Genomic DNA, 17,683 nt, shown 5'->3' on the forward strand with positions numbered 1-17,683 from the left:
TCAACACAACCTTCATTCATCGAGTGCATGTAAGTAAAATGAATATGGAAACTGCCAGTTCCACATGTTTAAGTTAATTGAAGTTATACCCTTTCTCACCCCAATAAAATAAAAAATAAAATTATTGTGCACCTATATAAAACATTACACAACTTGTGCAGCTGGACGAGTTTAATTAGAAGCATTATGGGAACGGGCATGGGCATGGGCAGGGGTAGTGTATTTTGAGTGAGAGAGAAGAAAAAGACTAAGAGATGGCGCAAATAGGGTATATATTTGGCTCTGTTGAGGAACATATTTGCAGTTTGAACAGATTATGCCAAGTTCCTTCCCTTAAGATGGGTTGCTTCACGCTAGGCGCTGACGATGGGAGGTTCTTCGGTTTGGGAGAGATGGGAGAAAGAGAGATTGTTGGGGGAGAGATGAGAGAGAGGGGTATTTTAGTCTCAAATGCTTTTTTATGGCTAATGTTGATAGAAGTTTATTTGGGGGGTTAAGATGGAAAAAGCCAAAATTTTTATGGCTATTGGTGTAAATTTCCCAAAAGTTAGCTGGACAGCAGAAAAAGTAAACTACATAACCATATTTTGGCAAACCACAAGATAAATAAGTTTCCTAGACTAGCCAGGCAGACAGCATCGCACGATAAAAGAACCAATTAATTAATTGTTATAATGGCTTGAAAATTCCAAGTACAGTGACCTCAGCTTCCACCACGCAAACGTTATCCACTAGAAACCCAGTCCCTGGTTCATTTAACTTACTCAATGAAACGAACCTTGGCCAGCCCCAGCCATCGCTTGGTCTACGGAACCAGTATTTAGCTGCTAGAGTAAAACGAGCATTCTCGTAATATTATTTGGATTTGCCTTCAATTAATTAAGCTGGCTTACTAATTACATGTAAAGACAGACATTTTACCTTGAAAAGATCGATGTTTTGCCCCCACTTGATCCAAGATTCGCAATGTGAACTCTGCATATACTTTCACAGACTCAACTGTGGAATCTCCCAAAGCCAAGAACAGAGAAAGATGATCGCCAGCACCAACGCCGGTTCCCATGGGGTGGAGCTCTATCTGCCTGAAAAGAATGATATGGAATTCAATTGTACATTCACCGAAAACCTTGCCTCAAGATTCAAGAACGTATTTACATCTATAATCTGATTTAAATAAAAAAAAAATGAATCTTTGATACCATTTGTGATTTCCAGCATTGAACACTTGTGATTCCTGACGTCCTTTGTCCGACTTTGAAAAGTTTTCAACCTTCCAAACATACTTAGAACTATATGCATATTTTTCCATGGATAGGCACTCTCATTTGACTATGTTTCTTTCTTTAACAAAGACTTCAGCTCCAAAAACACAGGTATCCTCGACAAGGTATCCATTTGAAGCATCGTTGAAAGCTTTAAGCGGGATGAACTGATCAAAACACCATTCAAGCTTCAATCCATTAAACCTTCTTTCCTTTCCCATGGCATCTATCAAATTACAAGCGACCACCGATTATGCAATTGCTTATCTAAAAGACTAGAACGAGTTTCTGCTGCAATATTTTCTGTAAAACTTTATATGTACCAGCTAGACTGTATTTAATTTGTAAAATACAGACGATCACACTACATAAAATTTACAAAGATATGATATCGTCAAAATCGTCAAACGTAGATCATTGGAAAATATGATCAAGGTTAACATTTCAAAAGTAGAATATAATATAACCTTGAACTACCAGGTAGTTGTCTTGGTTCTGATCAAGTAAAAACAAACGAAAAACTGCATAGACTTCCCAACCGAAAGTAAGTGAACTTGTGTCTGCCATTGCTAAGTAGAGTGAAATGTGGTCTTTCACATTCTTGCTCTCATTTCCATTTGGATATAAAACAAGTTTCCTGCAATAATTAATTAATCAACATAAATACACTAATATATGATACTATCAAGCAAAGACTATGGTTCAAGAGTTAGGTTTGAAACCTGATCACATTAGGGATGAGGGTTGAGTTGTGGTATTTTTTTTGTTTTTGTTATAGCCTAATGGCAACCCAATTCTCTTCCATCTTTGTAAAGTAGGTTCGAACCTCAAATCTTCTGTTTCGGCCCAAAAGATTTTACCAATTGAACTCAATGACACTCAACCCATAAGTTAAGGAGTTGTTTGATTATATATCAAGATGATATAACAACAACAACAACAACAACAAAAGAAAAGGTAGTGGCATAAGTTATTTAATTTACAGCAATAAAGGAAAAAAGAAATTTATATACGTATATACATACCACTTGTAGCCTCCAGCTTCAAATGCTCCTGATTCGTATTTCTCCTCAACTGCTTTCTCAGCAAGTACTGAAAATGATTTTATTTTGACAATGTAATGAGCCGGTGGCACATGTGAAGTGGATCTTGCAATGGCTATACATTCAAGTAATCTTGATTACTACCGACTGATTAGAAATAAAATAAACTGAAATTTTTAAGAATATTAACCAAAAGAATGAGAAACGTTTGAACACGCATACCATAGAAATAGATTTGCATAACATAAACAGAATAAAAGTCTAACGATGATCGTATTGTAAGTAGTGAGACAAATTAATAGAAACAATGAAGGATCTGTTTGGAAGAGGTTTCTTGGAAGAGAATGTTTTTCAGAATTACAGAAATTTCCAGATTCAGTTACGAGAAGTTGGTCCTCTCTTATTCTGTAATGAGGAATCTTATTTAGCTTTAATCACGTGCCACCGTGCGCACTTAATGCATCTCATTACGTTGGAATTCAATTTGAGACTAATTTGGTTGTGATTCCTCATAATTTGCATGCATTTTGATACTCTTTCCCTGTCACAATCTTTAGGTTAAGTTTATGGTATCATCTCTAGTTTCCTCATGGTTAGACTAATCATTTTTCTGGATCTGTCACTGCATGAGACTTAGGCACATTAGCTAGTTATGTTTAAAAGTTAATTTGCATGCATTTTTATACTGTACATGTTGATGCGCCGGTGCTATTCTCTGCACTTAAAAATCATCTTACAAAACATCCGAAGCTCCAGCTCCATGTTTACTAAATCCTACTTTTCCGATTTCTTCAAATTCAGGCTCTGTTGTTCGTGATTTCGAATTTAACTTCTCAGTTTCAACTCAGAAGTGTAATGCTAAGGGAAAGTCAATTAAATAACCGAAACTTGATCATCAATCATTTTTCAGTAATTCATTCAAGTTAAGATTATAAATAATTCATTGGAAGTTGCATCCTTAGCAGCCACCGCCGCTTCGTCGAAAAATCCAGGCTGAAACAGTTTTTCAGGATTGCCAGTAGACGCTCACTTGGAATTGTGCTTAATTCTACTTGAGGAAACTCGCAAATGCTTTTATTCACTTGTCAAGAGAACAAAGTGATGAGTTACAGTAAAAATATCAGAGAATTAAAGGAGTTATCTCCCTCTTCTGTCAGTAATCATGTATAGAATGAACAAGAGATCATGAAAGACCCTCTATTGATCAGTCTTCTTAAAGGCTGACGCTATCCAACCCTGGTACATTTATAAAGATCGATCAAGATTCTAATGAATTTGGAGGCAGTGTATTGAAATCTGAGGATCAGAAGAAGTATTGAAGACAGAAAGCACAGTCATAAGTGAGCTTGTGATAATCAAGGCTCTGCATTGGACCTCAATCTGACGAGCAAGCGGTCTAGTAGTTGTTTGACAATATATACCCCGGAGGGAGGTTATGTTCTTTTCTGGTATCATTGCTACTTATATAGTTTGATTTGATTAATTCTTCTAGTTCCTACAGTAACACTTTGCCAATGTTTGAATCTCAAATTCTCAATGCCTGCCAAATTTTCATCAAACAAAGAGATCTATGTCATTGTTAATATGCAAGGTCAAATTGGTTGGTGTTAATGGCAAAGGCTTAAGACAAATTAATTTGAAGTATTTGATTAAGCTACCAACTTAAAAGCGTAAAAAGAAGAAATTAACAATTAACATGGTAACATAAAAATTAATCAGACATTGGAATTCAAACGAGTTTATTTCTCTTTTTTTTTTTTTTGGAAGTATTGCTCATTTGAAAGCTAGAATAAATACCATCCAATGGCAATAGCTGAAAGAAAATAATGCCACACGTTAAAATTCTATCTTAAACGATGTGCTGTTCATTCATTACAATTAATTTACTTGAATATTGTAAATAGTTATCAACTATTTAATTAAGGATACATCATATGCCACGTCATTTCGGATGAAATTTGGGATAAAATATTTAGAATGCCTATGATTACTCTCAAAAGAATGAAAATGATTCCTTGGCAACATGGTGGAACATAGTATAATTATTTTTTTAATTAAATTTCTTGCAAATAGAGTACTGGCTATTAAATATCATCCAAAGGTGAGAGCCGAAAGATTGTTAGTTTGCCGCATTGAAATCACTTTATTCTAATTATCTCATTGCCCTCGGACATCATATATAATGTCAGTTAAATTGGTTTGTATTTTTAGAAATTATAGTCTTTCAGTTAAATTAGCTAGCCGTTTTGGAGTCGTTTTTATAATTCCAGTGCCGTTAGGATTTAATTTTGTCTCCTTAATTATATGTTTGAGAATATAATTAAGTTAGCTACTGAGTACTAATATATAAAGAGCTGTATATTTACAGACCAATGTTATAATATAATTCAACGAGAAAGAAAATAATAGTAATAAAAAGAAATAATTCAACTATTCTTTGGAGGAAATTGTTGCCATGGACAGTGTCTCTGTTTACGAAGATGGTATGTTCTCTCTTTGTCTCCTTCTCTTGGCTAATATTCATAAAATTTTATTTCAGCTTATTTTCTTTTTTTAATCAATCGATGATGATTAAAATTTACTTGAATGTATAGCCTCTCCGCAATTGCTTCTTCCGCAAGTAATTAATATGATTTTATTCATAAAATTTTATTTCAGCTTATTTTCTTTTTCTTTTTTTTAATCAATCGATGATGATTAAAATTTACTTGAATGTATAGCCATTGGAAGATCCACTTCACATGTACCACCGGCTGATTACATTGTCAGAATAAAATCATACTCATTACTTGCGGAAGAAGCAATTGTGGAGAAATACGAATCAGGAGCGTTTCAAGCTAGAGGCCACAAGTGGTCCATATATTTATTTTCTTAATTGCCGTAAATTAAATAGCTTATTATGCCACAATCTTTATTTCGTTATTATTATTATTTCGATTTGCATTATAAACCAATCAAACAAGTTCTCAGCCTGTTTGTTGATTTTCAAATAGAAAATTGGATTGCCGTTAGGTTTTAATGACCAAAAAAAAAAGTACTAATACTATAACTCTTCAACTCTCATGCAACCCTAACGTGATCAGGATTTGAACCCTAACTCTTGAACCACAGTCTTTGTTTTACCCATTGTTATTGAATAAAATAAGTAAGGTTATTATCGAAGTGGATAATATTAATTAAAGATAGTCGCTGGACAGGTGTAATAAATATCGCTATAGATGGTTGACACCTGTATTGGTTGACACCTCCTATTAGATTCACTATAAAAGGCTAAGGATGAAGGGCCAAGACGGAGGTAACAAGAAGCGGTAAGTGCAAACACAAGGAACAGCAGCAACAGCAAATAACATAGAAGAGCAGCAACAACGAAAATAAAGAAAAGATGAAGCATAGAAGAAGAGCAGCAACAACGAAAATAAAGAAAAGATGAAGCATAGAAGTTAAAGGCGCCAAGGGGGAATTCAATTCATAGAAGCCAAGGCAGGAAAGAAATTCAAGAACTCAAACAGAGGAAGAAACAAGGAAGAAGAAGACAGCAGCTTATTTGTTTGCTACAACACCCATATTATCAAATTAACTGGTGTACTTATGCTGATTAATTAATTATTGCAGGAAACTTGTTATATTAACAAGAGCAAGAATGTGAAGGACCACATTTCACTCTATTTAGCAGTGGCAGACACAAGTTCACTTACCTTCGGTTGGGAAGTCTATGCAGTTTTTTGTCTGTTTTTACTTTATCAGAACCAAGACAGCTATTTGGTAGTTCAAGGTTAAATTGCACAATAATTTTGACTTTTTTTTTTTGGCTAAAGAATTTGATGACTAATTTAAGAATGTGTGAATGTATGCACAAAATAATATGGTGGCTCGTAATGTGATAGATGCTATGGGAAAGGAAAGACGGTTTAACGGAGTGAAGCTGGAATGGGGTTTTGATCAGTTCATTCCTCTTGAAGCTTTCAATGACGCTTCGAATGGATACCTGGTCGACGACACATGTGTCTTTGGAGCTGAAGTCTTTGTTAAAGAAAGAAATATAATCAAAGGAGAGTGCCTATCCATGGCAAACATTACATCTAGTTGTAAGTTTGTTTGGATGGGCGAAAACTTTTCAAAGTTGGACGAACGACGTCAGGAATCACAAGTCTTTAGCGCTGGAGAACACAAATGGTATCAAATATCATTACTATTATTATCACCATCATCGTTATTGTAGAACCTGAGGTGCTATAAACAGATCAAGCAACCTTAGATCCTGCCCAAGATCACCAACCAAACTAACAAAGATGCTCCAAGATTAAAGATTGAATAAATTGACTAAGATTGATCAATGGAACGTGACAATTAACCAACTGGATTTAAGAAAACAAAAGATTTAGAATGAACAAAGAACAAGAGAGATTTAACGTGGTTCAGCTAGATTTCTCTAGCTTACATCCACGGGAGGGAAATATCAGTTATATTGATTCACAAGATGATTTACAGAGCAATGCTATGAGCTTTTTTCACAAGATATGGACTGCTTATTTATACTAGTCCTTTCTCTCTCTACAGCTCTCTTTCCATTCCAATCCGTTGCACGCAAACCAGCTGCTTCATAACAGCTTCATAACGAGCCCAGAAATCCCCCAGTAACTCACGTGAGTTGCTCGTGTTATAACAGCATTTAACCACAGTTTTCTTTTCACTTTTTTTCTTTTTCTAGCTTGCCAAACACTATAAAACTAAATTTCTTTCAGACACCAATTGATTAATTAGAAAATTAAATAAGGAGCTGAATATTTTATGCACATTGATTTGACCAAGAAGAGAAGGAGAGAGAACATACATTCCATGGAAAAGATTCTTCCAAATAATTGTTGAATATACATGCTGCCTCGTGGGAATTCTAGGGTGGTGTTTCGCTGCAGAAACGGCGGCGTTTTGAGGCAACGGTGGTTCTTGCTGAGTCTGATGTGGCTTCAGGAATGTTCTGCTTGAACAAAAAATGACATGTCATTCCATTTATCAAAAGATGACGTCATTTATGTGAAACAACGTTGTTTCAATAGGATTAAAAAAACAAAAAATGCTACTCCACAACCGAATCTACTTTAAAATTTAACCTGAATTTTTGAAGATATATTCCTCCAAGCTCCAATTGGAATTTTTTATGTTATAGTATGTATAATTATAAATAACATGTTGTTAATAAATTTTTATAATATAATATGGATGATTTTTTACGGATAATTGTTAATAATATGTACCATTAATAATTCATATTTTTTAATCACAAAATTATATTGTTAATAACAAAATAAAAAAATTGTGTATTGAAAATTTACGTTAATTTTTTATGCAAATATATATTTTTACTTTATTTTGAGTTTCAAGGGTGAAATAGTTAATTTGTCACAATTTTGTTAACGGTAGACACATTTTGTCAATTTAGAGTATACGAGTGATACATGTTAAAAGTGTTGTAATACATTTGATATAAATGTCATTTAAGGGTATACGAGTGATATTTTCCCGAATAGATATAATAGTAATCACTATTATCAAAATGATGATGATGATAATAATAATAATAGTAATTATTATTAATAATAATATTATTATTATTGTTGTTGTTGATCATTATAACTAATGTTAATAATAAAATTACTATTATAATAATCATTACTATTATTAATATAATTATTTTAATTAATATTAATAATAAAAATTCTTATTAATATTATTAAAATAAATAGTAATAATTATTTATTTTAATAATAATAATAATAATAATAAAAGAAGGACAGCATGAGAATTTTAAAATTTGAGAAGGATAATATATAGTCATTTTAGGGAATGGATTCCCACATCTTCTCATGGAAATGGAAACCGTTCCTAATTTTAGATGAGACATGTCATTTTAATTCTCATTTTACTTCTTATTTAAGTTAATAAACACATCATTCATTCTTATTTCTTGATTTTTAATCTCATTTGTAATAAGTAAACACACCATAAGTTTTTTACAACCACTATCAATTCGGTAAGATATTAGATGATAGTTCCTAAATAAGGAAACCTGAATATTAAGTGAATTAGTGTGACCATTGACATTCACCACATTTTTGAAACCGCGTCAGCAATTTGTTATTGATTGTAAGTCCATTGAAGAAAAATAATAACAATAAATAAGGTTGGTAGATAAATCGAAAGAAAATCATATAATAATATTCAGTGTGATTGGATTATTTGTTAATTAAATTGACTCTATTTATCCTAATTTTCTTGTAGAAACAAGTCATGTCAGCAACTTGGATTTATAATTTTGCTAACTTTTATGATCTGATCATTTTTAATTTTCTCATTTCCATATTGATTCAAACTTGGCTAAATGTTGCGGACCGCCCAATTCGCTAGCCCAATTGCCCTAATTTCGGGCTAGAGAGCCAACACAAAGGCCAAGAGTGCTAGCTTGGCCCAATTCCGGAAGGTTCTAGGCAACTCTAGCACATGTGAACATGTAAATATTCTAGAATACTTTATACAATTCCAGCATATGCAAATAGCTAGGAAATTGTAAAATACTCTAGAGTTTGACCAAGTTTGGCAAAGTTAGGTGAAGTTAGGCAAAGTTAGGCAAAGCCTCCCCTATAAATATGGGGTGGCATTAAGCATTTGTATCCAACAAGCATTGTAATCTCTCTTGGTGTAATACAAGTTTCTTTGGCTCAATTGCTCTCTTCTCTTGTTCGAGAATCTCTGGGCTTACTTAGCAACATTCGGCAAAGTTGTCTAAGTGCCGCACGGGTTAGCTGCGCAAAATACTCATCCCGTGACAAGTGGTATCAGAGCTAAGGTTTGCACGCACGCAAATTAGCTCACGAAGCAATGGCCAACCCTTCGAACGTAGCACAAGAGGGTGTTGTTGGTGTGGATGTTCCACCGGAACCAAGCCGTGGCCGAGAGGGAGAACGCGCCCAAGGCAAGACTCGCGGCAAGTCCAAGGCCCTATCCGTGGATGCGTTGGAGCCTCGTGTAGGCACTCTCGAAATAGCATTGTCCGCCGCTCAAGATAGCCTCGTGGGATTGGAGGAAAGAGTTGATGGTCTCGAGGGAGAATACGCCGAGTTCACGGTGGCCACAAAAGCTCTCATCCATGAGCAAGCGAACATTCTCCGAGGTGAGTTTCGTTCTTTCCATGATGAGTTGCTCAAACTTCGTAGTTTTGTTCAAGACGAACTACGTGCTGTCCGTGCGGAAGTGGATGAAGTCAGCTCGGATTGGGCATGGCACAAGCGCACACTCTCCACAAGTCCAGCTTCCGCAAACTCGAGTGATGCGCGCCGCATTGACGTGCCAAAGCCCGACACCTACGATGGCACACGCAATGCCACCATCGTGGACAATTTCCTCTTTGGGCTGGATCAATACTTCGATGCCATGGGTGTTCGAGATGAGGCATCGAAAGTGGGCACTGCACCCACCTATCTTAGAGGCGCTGCACAACTATGGTGGCGTCGCAAGCATGGCGAGATGGGCAAGGGCATTTGCGCCATCGACACTTGGGCCAACTTCAAGCAAGAACTCCGAAAGCAGTTCGCCCCAAGCAATGCGGAGAAGGAAGCGCGAGTGCGCTTACGTCGCCTCAAGCAATCGGGTAGCATTTGGGACTACATCAACGAGTTCACTACCCTCATGTTGGAGATAAGCGACATGTCCGACAAGGATTCACTCTTCTACTTCCAAGATGGCCTCAAGGATTGGGCCAAGACCGAGCTTGATAGGCGTGGTGTTCAAACACTTGACGACGCCATTGCCGTTGCGGAGTCGCTCACCGAATACTCTACCTAATCCAAGGACAAAAAGGCCAACCAAGGCAAAGGTGGGGGAGAGAGTCGCAAGGACAAGGGCAACAACCGCAAAGATTGGGGGCAGAAAAAGCCGCCTAGCAACAAGAGTTGGCAAGGAAAATCGGAGGGCAAGAAGGAGGCGCCAAAGCCGCGAAGCCCATGCTTCATATGCAATGGTCCTCATTGGGTACGCGACTGTCCGGAGAAGAGGTCGCTTAATGCTCTTGCTGCCCAACTCAAGAGCAACCCCGCAATGTCCACGGAGGAACCCCAACTCAGCATGGGTTCTCTCCAACGCCTCGGCGCACTCAATCGCCAACAGCCCGCACTCGTCAAGAAAGGGCTCATGTATGTAAGCGCAAAGGTAAACGGTCAGTCCGTTCGCGCGCTGCTAGACACGGGAGCAACACACAATTTCGTGTCCGTAGACGAGGCCAAGCGCTTAGGCCTCAAGGCCACCAAGGAAGGAGGCACAATGAAGGCTGTGAACTCACCCGCCAAGCCAATTGCGGGAATCGCACAAGGTGTGCACATCACACTTGGTACATGGAGCGGAAAGCTTGACTTCTCCATCGTGCCCATGGACGACTTCAAGATGGTCCTCGGCATGGAATTCTTCGACCAAGTCCATGCCTTCCCACTGCCCGCTACAAACTCCCTAAGCATCCTCGACGGGAGTAAAGCATGCATGGTACCCACGGAGCGAGGCAAGTTCGAGGAGAAGACACTCTCCGCCATGCAATTCAAAAGGGCTTTCAAGAAGGACCCAAGCTTCTTGGTCTCCATTCGGGAACTAAATGAGGAAGGAAATAGCGGAACGTCGCCAAGCCAAGTCCCTCCACGAATTCAAGCCGTCCTCAAAGATTACAAAGATGTGATGCCTCCAGAACTTCCGAAGAAGCTCCCACCTCCGCGAGAGGTAGATCATGCGATTGAACTGGAACAAGGCGCGAAGCCACCGGCCTTGGCACCCTACCGCATGGCGCCACCCGAATTAGAGGAGTTGCGGAGACAACTCAAAGACTTGCTGGATGCAGGCTACATTCGCCCCTCAAAGGCCCTATTCGGTGCATCGGTCCTCTTCCAAAAGAAAAAGGATAGATCGCTGCGGATGTGCATCGACTATAGAGCGCTCAACAAGATCACTATCAAGAACAAGTATCCAATTCCCTTGATTGCGGACTTGTTCGACCAGCTTGGCAAAGTGCGGTACTTCACCAAACTTGACTTGCACTCCGGGTATTATCAAGTGCGCATCGCCAAGGGAGACGAACCGAAGACAGCGTGCACAACAAGGTACGGGTCTTTCGAATTCCTTGTGATGCCTTTTGGCCTTACTAATGCACCCGCCACATTTTGCACACTCATGAACAAGGTACTCCAACCATTCCTCGACCGCTTCGTGGTCGTGTACTTGGACGACATTGTGGTGTATAGCACCACACTCGAGGATCATGCCCAACACTTGCAACAAGTCCTCCAAGTACTTCGAGACAATGAGCTCTTCCTCAAACTAGAGAAGTGCTCGTTTGCCCAACAAGAGGTGGAGTTCCTTGGCCACAAGATTGCGGGCGGGAAGATCATGATGGAGAATGACAAAGTAAAGGCCATCCTTAATTGGGAGCCTCCCTCGAAAGTACCCGAGCTTCGCTCATTCCTTGGGCTGGTGAATTACTACCGCCGCTTCATTAAGGGCTATTCAGCCAAGGCGGCACCCTTGATAGATATGCTCAAGAAAAACAAAACGTGGCATTGGTCCGAAGAGTGCCAACGTGCATTCGAGGAGTTGAAGAAGGCAATTTCGGAGGAACCAGTCCTCGCTCTTCCGGACCACACCAAGCCCTTTGAAGTTCAAACAGATGCCTCAGATTTTGCCATAGGTGGAGTCCTTATGCAAGAAGGCCACCCAATAGCGTTCGAGAGTCGAAAGCTAAATGACACGGAACGCCGCTACACAGTGAAAGAAAAGGAGATGACAGCCATCATCCATTGTCTAAGAGTGTGGCGACATTACTTGCTTGGCTCACACTTCATGATCATGACGGACAACGTGGCGACAAGCTACTTTCAAACTCAAAAGAAGTTGAGTCCGAAGCAAGCACGGTGGCAAGATTTCCTTGCGGAATTCGACTATCGGCTAGAGTACAAACCGGGAAAGCCAATGTTGTTGCGGACGCTCTAAGCCGCAAGGCGGAATTGGCAACACTTAGCATAAGCCAACCGAAGTCCGACCTCGTCTCACGCATCAAGGAAGGTCTCCAACAAGATCCGCTAGCAAAGGATTTGCTGGAGAAGGTGCTCGAGGGAAAGACAAGGCGGTTTTGGCAAGAGGAAGGCATCCTCCTCACCAAGGGAGATCGGCTGTTCGTGCCAAGGTGGGGAAACTTGCGGAAGGAAGTAATCAAGGAGTGCCACGACTCTAAGTGGGCTGGTCACCCAGGAATCGAGCGCACCACCGCACTAGTTCAAGCCTCGTATTTTTTGCCGCACATGAGGGATGACATCAAGGCATATGTGCGAACTTGTCTTGTGTGCCAACAAGACAAGGTGGATCATCAACTTCCAGCGGGATTGTTAGAGCCGCTACCACTAGCAACAAGGCCATGGGAGAGTGTCTCCATGGACTTCATCACATCGCTGCCCAAGTCCGAATGTTGCGGTAGCATCATGGTCATTGTCGACCGATACAGCAAGTATGCTACATTCATTGCCGCACCCGTCGATTGCAAAGCGGATGAGGCAGCCCGCCTATTCGTCAAGCACATTGTGAAGCTTTGGGGAGTTCCAAAGAGCATTGTGAGCGACCGAGACCCTCGGTTTACTGGGTGGTTTTGGACGGAGCTCTTTAAGATGTTGGGGACCGATCTCAAGTTCTCGACAAGTTTCCACCCACAAACGGATGGGCAGACCGAGCGCATTAATGGCCTCCTCGAGATGTACCTGAGGCATTATGTGAGCGCTCACCAGCGGGATTGGGCGAAGCTACTTGACATCGCCCAATTTTCTTATAACTTGCAGCGAAGCGAGGCTATAGGCAAGAGTCCGTTCGAGATCATCATGGGATTCCAGCCCATGACCCCCAATGCCATAGCCTCGACTTACGGAGGGAAAAGCCCCGCGGCACACAAGCTCGCCCGCGAATGGCATGAGGAAGCGGACATCACACGAGCCTATCTCGACAAAGCCGCGAGGAAAATGAAGAAATGGGCTGATACAAGGAGACGGCATGTTGAGTACAAGGAAGGAGATCAAGTCATGATCAAGCTCCTACCCCAACAATTCAAGACTTTGTGGAAAGTTCACAAGGGGTTAGTGAGGCGCTACGAGGGACCCTTCCGAGTTGTTCGACGTGTAGGCAACGTCTCGTATCAACTCCAACTTCCGCCAAGACTCAAGATCCATCCGGTCTTCCATGTGAGCCTTCTCAAGCCATATCATGAAGACATGGGAGAACCAAGTCGCGGAGAATCGAGGCGCGCGCCAACTGCCGTTGTCACCGCGTTCGACAAAGATGTGGACTACATCATTGCGGACCGAACGGTTTCGAGGAGGGGTGTGCCAGCACATAGCGAGTACTTGGTGAAGTGGAAAAACCTCCCCGAGAGCGAAGCCACTTGGGAACGGGAAGATGATTTGTGGCAATTCGCTGAGCACATCCAGCACTTCAAGCACGAGAGCGCGACGAGGACGCCGCGAGCTTAGATGGGGGAGGATGTTGCGGACCGCCCAATTCGCTAGCCCAATTGCCCCAATTTTGGGCTAGAGAGCCAACACAAAGGCCAAGAGTGCTAGCTTGGCCCAATTCTGGAAGGTTCTAGGCAACTCTAGCACATGTGAACATGTAAATATTCTAGAATATTTTATACAATTCCAGCACATGCAAATAGCTAGGAAATTATAAAATACTCTAGAGTTTGACCAAGTTTGGCAAAGTTAGGTGAAGTTAGGCAAAGTTAGGCAAAGCCTCCCCTATAAATATGGGGTGGCATTAAGCATTTGTATCCAACAAGCATTGTAATCTCTCTTGGTGTAATACAAGTTTCTTTGGCTCAATTGCTCTCTTCTCTTGTTCGAGAATCTCTAGGCTTACTTAGCAACATTCGGCAAAGTTGTCTAAGTGCCGCACAGGTTAGCTGCGCAAAACACTCATCCCGTGACATAAAGCTCCCAAAGCAGCTGCACTAATGGCTTGGTGAATGATCAGCACTTTAACTAAGTGGGTCGTAATCCTCCTCTTTTTTTTTTTTTCAGAATTTGTTTTACCCTCCTCCATGACAGTGCTTCACAATCGTTGGTTTAATTGCCAGCAATTGCTTTGACTAATGATTATATACTCGGTTTTCATGCTCTTAACAAGCAGAATTATTAGTTCTCTTACATCCCAATTTTCTTTGTATGTATATTTATACACACACGTCCTTTTTAATGCAGACACGCTCTTAAACCGCACGGTTTAAAGGGGTTAAAAACTAACTCTCTTAAATTTAAAAGTGTGTTTATATGAAAAAAAAATAATAATAAGACACCCATACTAAAGACTCTCTATATATATATATATATATCAAAATCTTAGAAGAGAGAAGAATTACAATCTGGGGGACGTAACAAACCATATACCCCGTAAAGAGATGCATAAAACTAGAACACCAAAATCACACTGAAAAATTAGCCGAACAGCAGAAACAATAAACAAATAGCTACATTTTGGAAAACCACAACAGCAATAAACGGCAGCTTATTGCTAATAGCTAAAGTAAATTTACTAGAATAGCCGGGCAGTCAGCATCACACAATAAAAGAACCAATTAAGTACTTGTTATAATGGCTTGGAAGTTCCGAGCACAGTAACCTCAGCTTCCACCACGCAAACGTCATTCACTAGAAACCCAGTCCCTGGCTTATTTAACTCACTGAATGAAATGAATCTTGTCCAGCCCCAGGTAAGGTTTGGTGTCTGGAACCAGTCTTTAGCAGCTGGAGTAAAACAAGCATTCTTGTAATATTATCTGAATTTGCCTTCAATTAATTAAGCTGACTTGCTAATTGCATGTAAAGACAGACATTTTACCTTGCAAAGATTTATGTTTTGCCCCCAATTGATCTAAGATTCGCAATGTATACTCTGCATATACTTTAATACCATCAACTGTGGAATCTCCCAAAGCCAAGTATAAAGAAAGATGATCGCCATCACCACAGCCATTTCCCCTGGGATAGAGCACTATCTTCCTGAAAAGAATGATATGGATTTTAATTGTACACTCACAAAAAACTTTGCCTTGAGAATGTATTTACATCTGAAATCTGATTTAAAAAAAAAAGAATCTTTGATACCACTTGTGATTTCCGGCACCAAACACTTGTGATTCCTCATATCTTGAATCTAATTTTGAGAAGTTCTCAACCTTCCAAACATATTTAGCACTATATGTAAATTTTTCCATGGATAGGCACTCTCCTTTGCCTATATTTCTTTCTTTAACAAAGACTTCAGCTCCAAAAACACATGTATCCTCGACAAGGTATCCATTTGAAGCCTCTTTGAAAGCTTTATGAGAGATGAACTGATCAAAACCCCATTCAAGCTTCAATCCATTAAACCGTCTTTCCTTGGCATCTGTCACATTACAAGCGACCACCGATTATGCAATTCTTTATCTAAAAGACTAGAACAAACTTTTGCTGCAATATTTTCTATACAACTTTATATGAACTAGCTAGACTGTATCTAATTTTTAAAATACTGACGATCACACTAGATAAAATTTACAAACATATCATAATATCAAAATTATAAAATTGTAGATCATTGGAAAATATGATCAAGGTTAAGATTTCAAAAGTAGAATATAATATAACTTTGAACTACCAGGTAGTTGTCTTGGTTCTGATCAAGTAAAAACAAACGAAAAACTGCATAGACTTCCAAACCGAAATTAAGTGAATTTGTGTCTGCCATTGCTAAGTAGAGTGAAATGTGGTCTTTCACATTCTTGCTCTCATTTCCATTTGGATAAAGAACAAGTTTCCTGCAATAATTAATTAATCAACATAAATACACTGATATATGATACTACCAAGCAAAGACTATGGTTCAAGAGTGAGGCTCGAGTCCTAATCACATCAGAGCTTAGGGTTGAGGAGTTATAGTATTCTTTCTATTATTATTATTATAGCTTAACAACAACCGAATTCACTCCCCCTCTTTTCAAAGTAAATCTGAATCCCAGATCTCATGTTTCCGCACAAGAGATTTTACCCAACTACACTACATGACGCTCGAACCACAAGTTGATAAGTTGTTTGATTATTTATCAAGATAAAATAATAATAATAATAATGATAATAACAAAAGAAAGGTGGCAGCATAAGTTATTTAACTTACAGCAATAAAGAAACAAAAAATACTTATCTATGTATATTTATACCACTTGTAGCCTCCAGCTTCAAATGCTGCTGATTCGTATTTCACCTCAACTGCTTTCTCCGCAAGAAATGAAAATGATTTTATTTTGACAACGTAATGAGCCGGTGATACATGTGAAGTGGATCTTGCAATGGCTATACGTTCAAGTAATTTTAATTAACACTGATTGATTAGAAATAAAATAAACTGAAAATTCTAAGAATATTGACCAAAAGAATGTGAAAAGTTTGAACATACATACCATCTTTGTTAACAAAGGCACTGTCCATCTTTGTTAACAAGTTCTCAAAAGAATTGTTGATTTTTGTTTTTTTTTTTTGGCAATTAAACTGACGCCGGCAGCTGCGGACAGTACTGTTTCCGTTGGCAAGAGCAGGGCGCAAGGCTTTGTCACTGTAAGTAGGGAAATAAATGGAATATTATTTATTCGGGTAGGTTTTTTTTTTTTTTCAATGAAGATATGGTAGCTTAAAATTTACCTTAAATATAATCCTAAAAATTAAGAAAATAAATTAAATCCTAACTAAACTGAAATTATAAAACAACTCAAAATACAACCAATTTGACTAATTATAATTTGTAATATAATTTTACCAAAACAGAACAATGATTACTTATCCCTTGCATAAAAAAGATCTCTGTTTGATAAAAATTTGGCATGAATTGAAATTTTAAAAGAGCAAAGTGTTAATGTAGAAGCTAGAAGAATCAAATCAACTATAAGTAGCAATGATACCAGAAAAGAACATAACCTTCCTTCCTAGTATATAATGTCAAGCAACAACGACAAAAGCTGCTAGCTGGCTCTTCAAAGTTACTGAAGTCCAAAACAGAGCAATGATTATCACTAGCTCACTTATTGCTAGGGATGTCAATGGGCAGGTTCGGGCGGGATCCCCGAACCCAAACTGGAAACAAAAAATTTTAATTAGGGATAATTTGGGGATATCCCGAATTTGGGTGGTGATTAAAACGGGGACCTATCCCCATTTATTTATTTTTTCAAAAAAAAATTTAATAATTTTATATATTCGGGTCCTTCAAGGAAAATTAATTATTTTGACTATATATAGATTTGAAAATAAAATTACAAATGAGCAAATTAATAGCGCAAAC

General features: G+C 38.9%; 2 protein-coding genes and 1 pseudogene across 2 annotated transcripts; 1 reads left to right on the top strand and 2 right to left on the bottom strand.

Moving 5' to 3' along the window:
• Positions 1-380: 380 nt before the first annotated feature.
• On the bottom strand, positions 381-16,944 carry LOC102619572 (uncharacterized; annotated as a pseudogene).
• Positions 9,054-10,987, top strand: LOC127902091 (uncharacterized). Its single transcript, XM_052440559.1, has one exon. It carries the CDS (start codon positions 9,179-9,181, stop codon positions 10,139-10,141), a length of 963 nt encoding a protein of 320 aa, XP_052296519.1. The 5' UTR covers positions 9,054-9,178; the 3' UTR covers positions 10,142-10,987.
• Positions 14,670-16,952, bottom strand: LOC102615003 (uncharacterized). Its single transcript, XM_006471535.4, has 6 exons — positions 16,809-16,952; positions 16,569-16,701; positions 16,000-16,169; positions 15,475-15,757; positions 15,209-15,369; positions 14,670-15,114 (listed from the first exon to the last, which is right to left on the bottom strand). The coding sequence occupies exons 1-6, from the start codon at positions 16,834-16,836 to the stop codon at positions 14,957-14,959; spliced, it is 933 nt and encodes a 310-aa protein (XP_006471598.2). The 5' UTR covers positions 16,837-16,952; the 3' UTR covers positions 14,670-14,956.
• Between the last annotated feature and the right edge of the window lie 731 nt (positions 16,953-17,683).

This window comes from Citrus sinensis, chromosome 5 (assembly GCF_022201045.2).
Source record: "Citrus sinensis cultivar Valencia sweet orange chromosome 5, DVS_A1.0, whole genome shotgun sequence".
In the NCBI taxonomy this organism is placed as follows: Eukaryota; Viridiplantae; Streptophyta; class Magnoliopsida; order Sapindales; family Rutaceae; genus Citrus; species Citrus sinensis.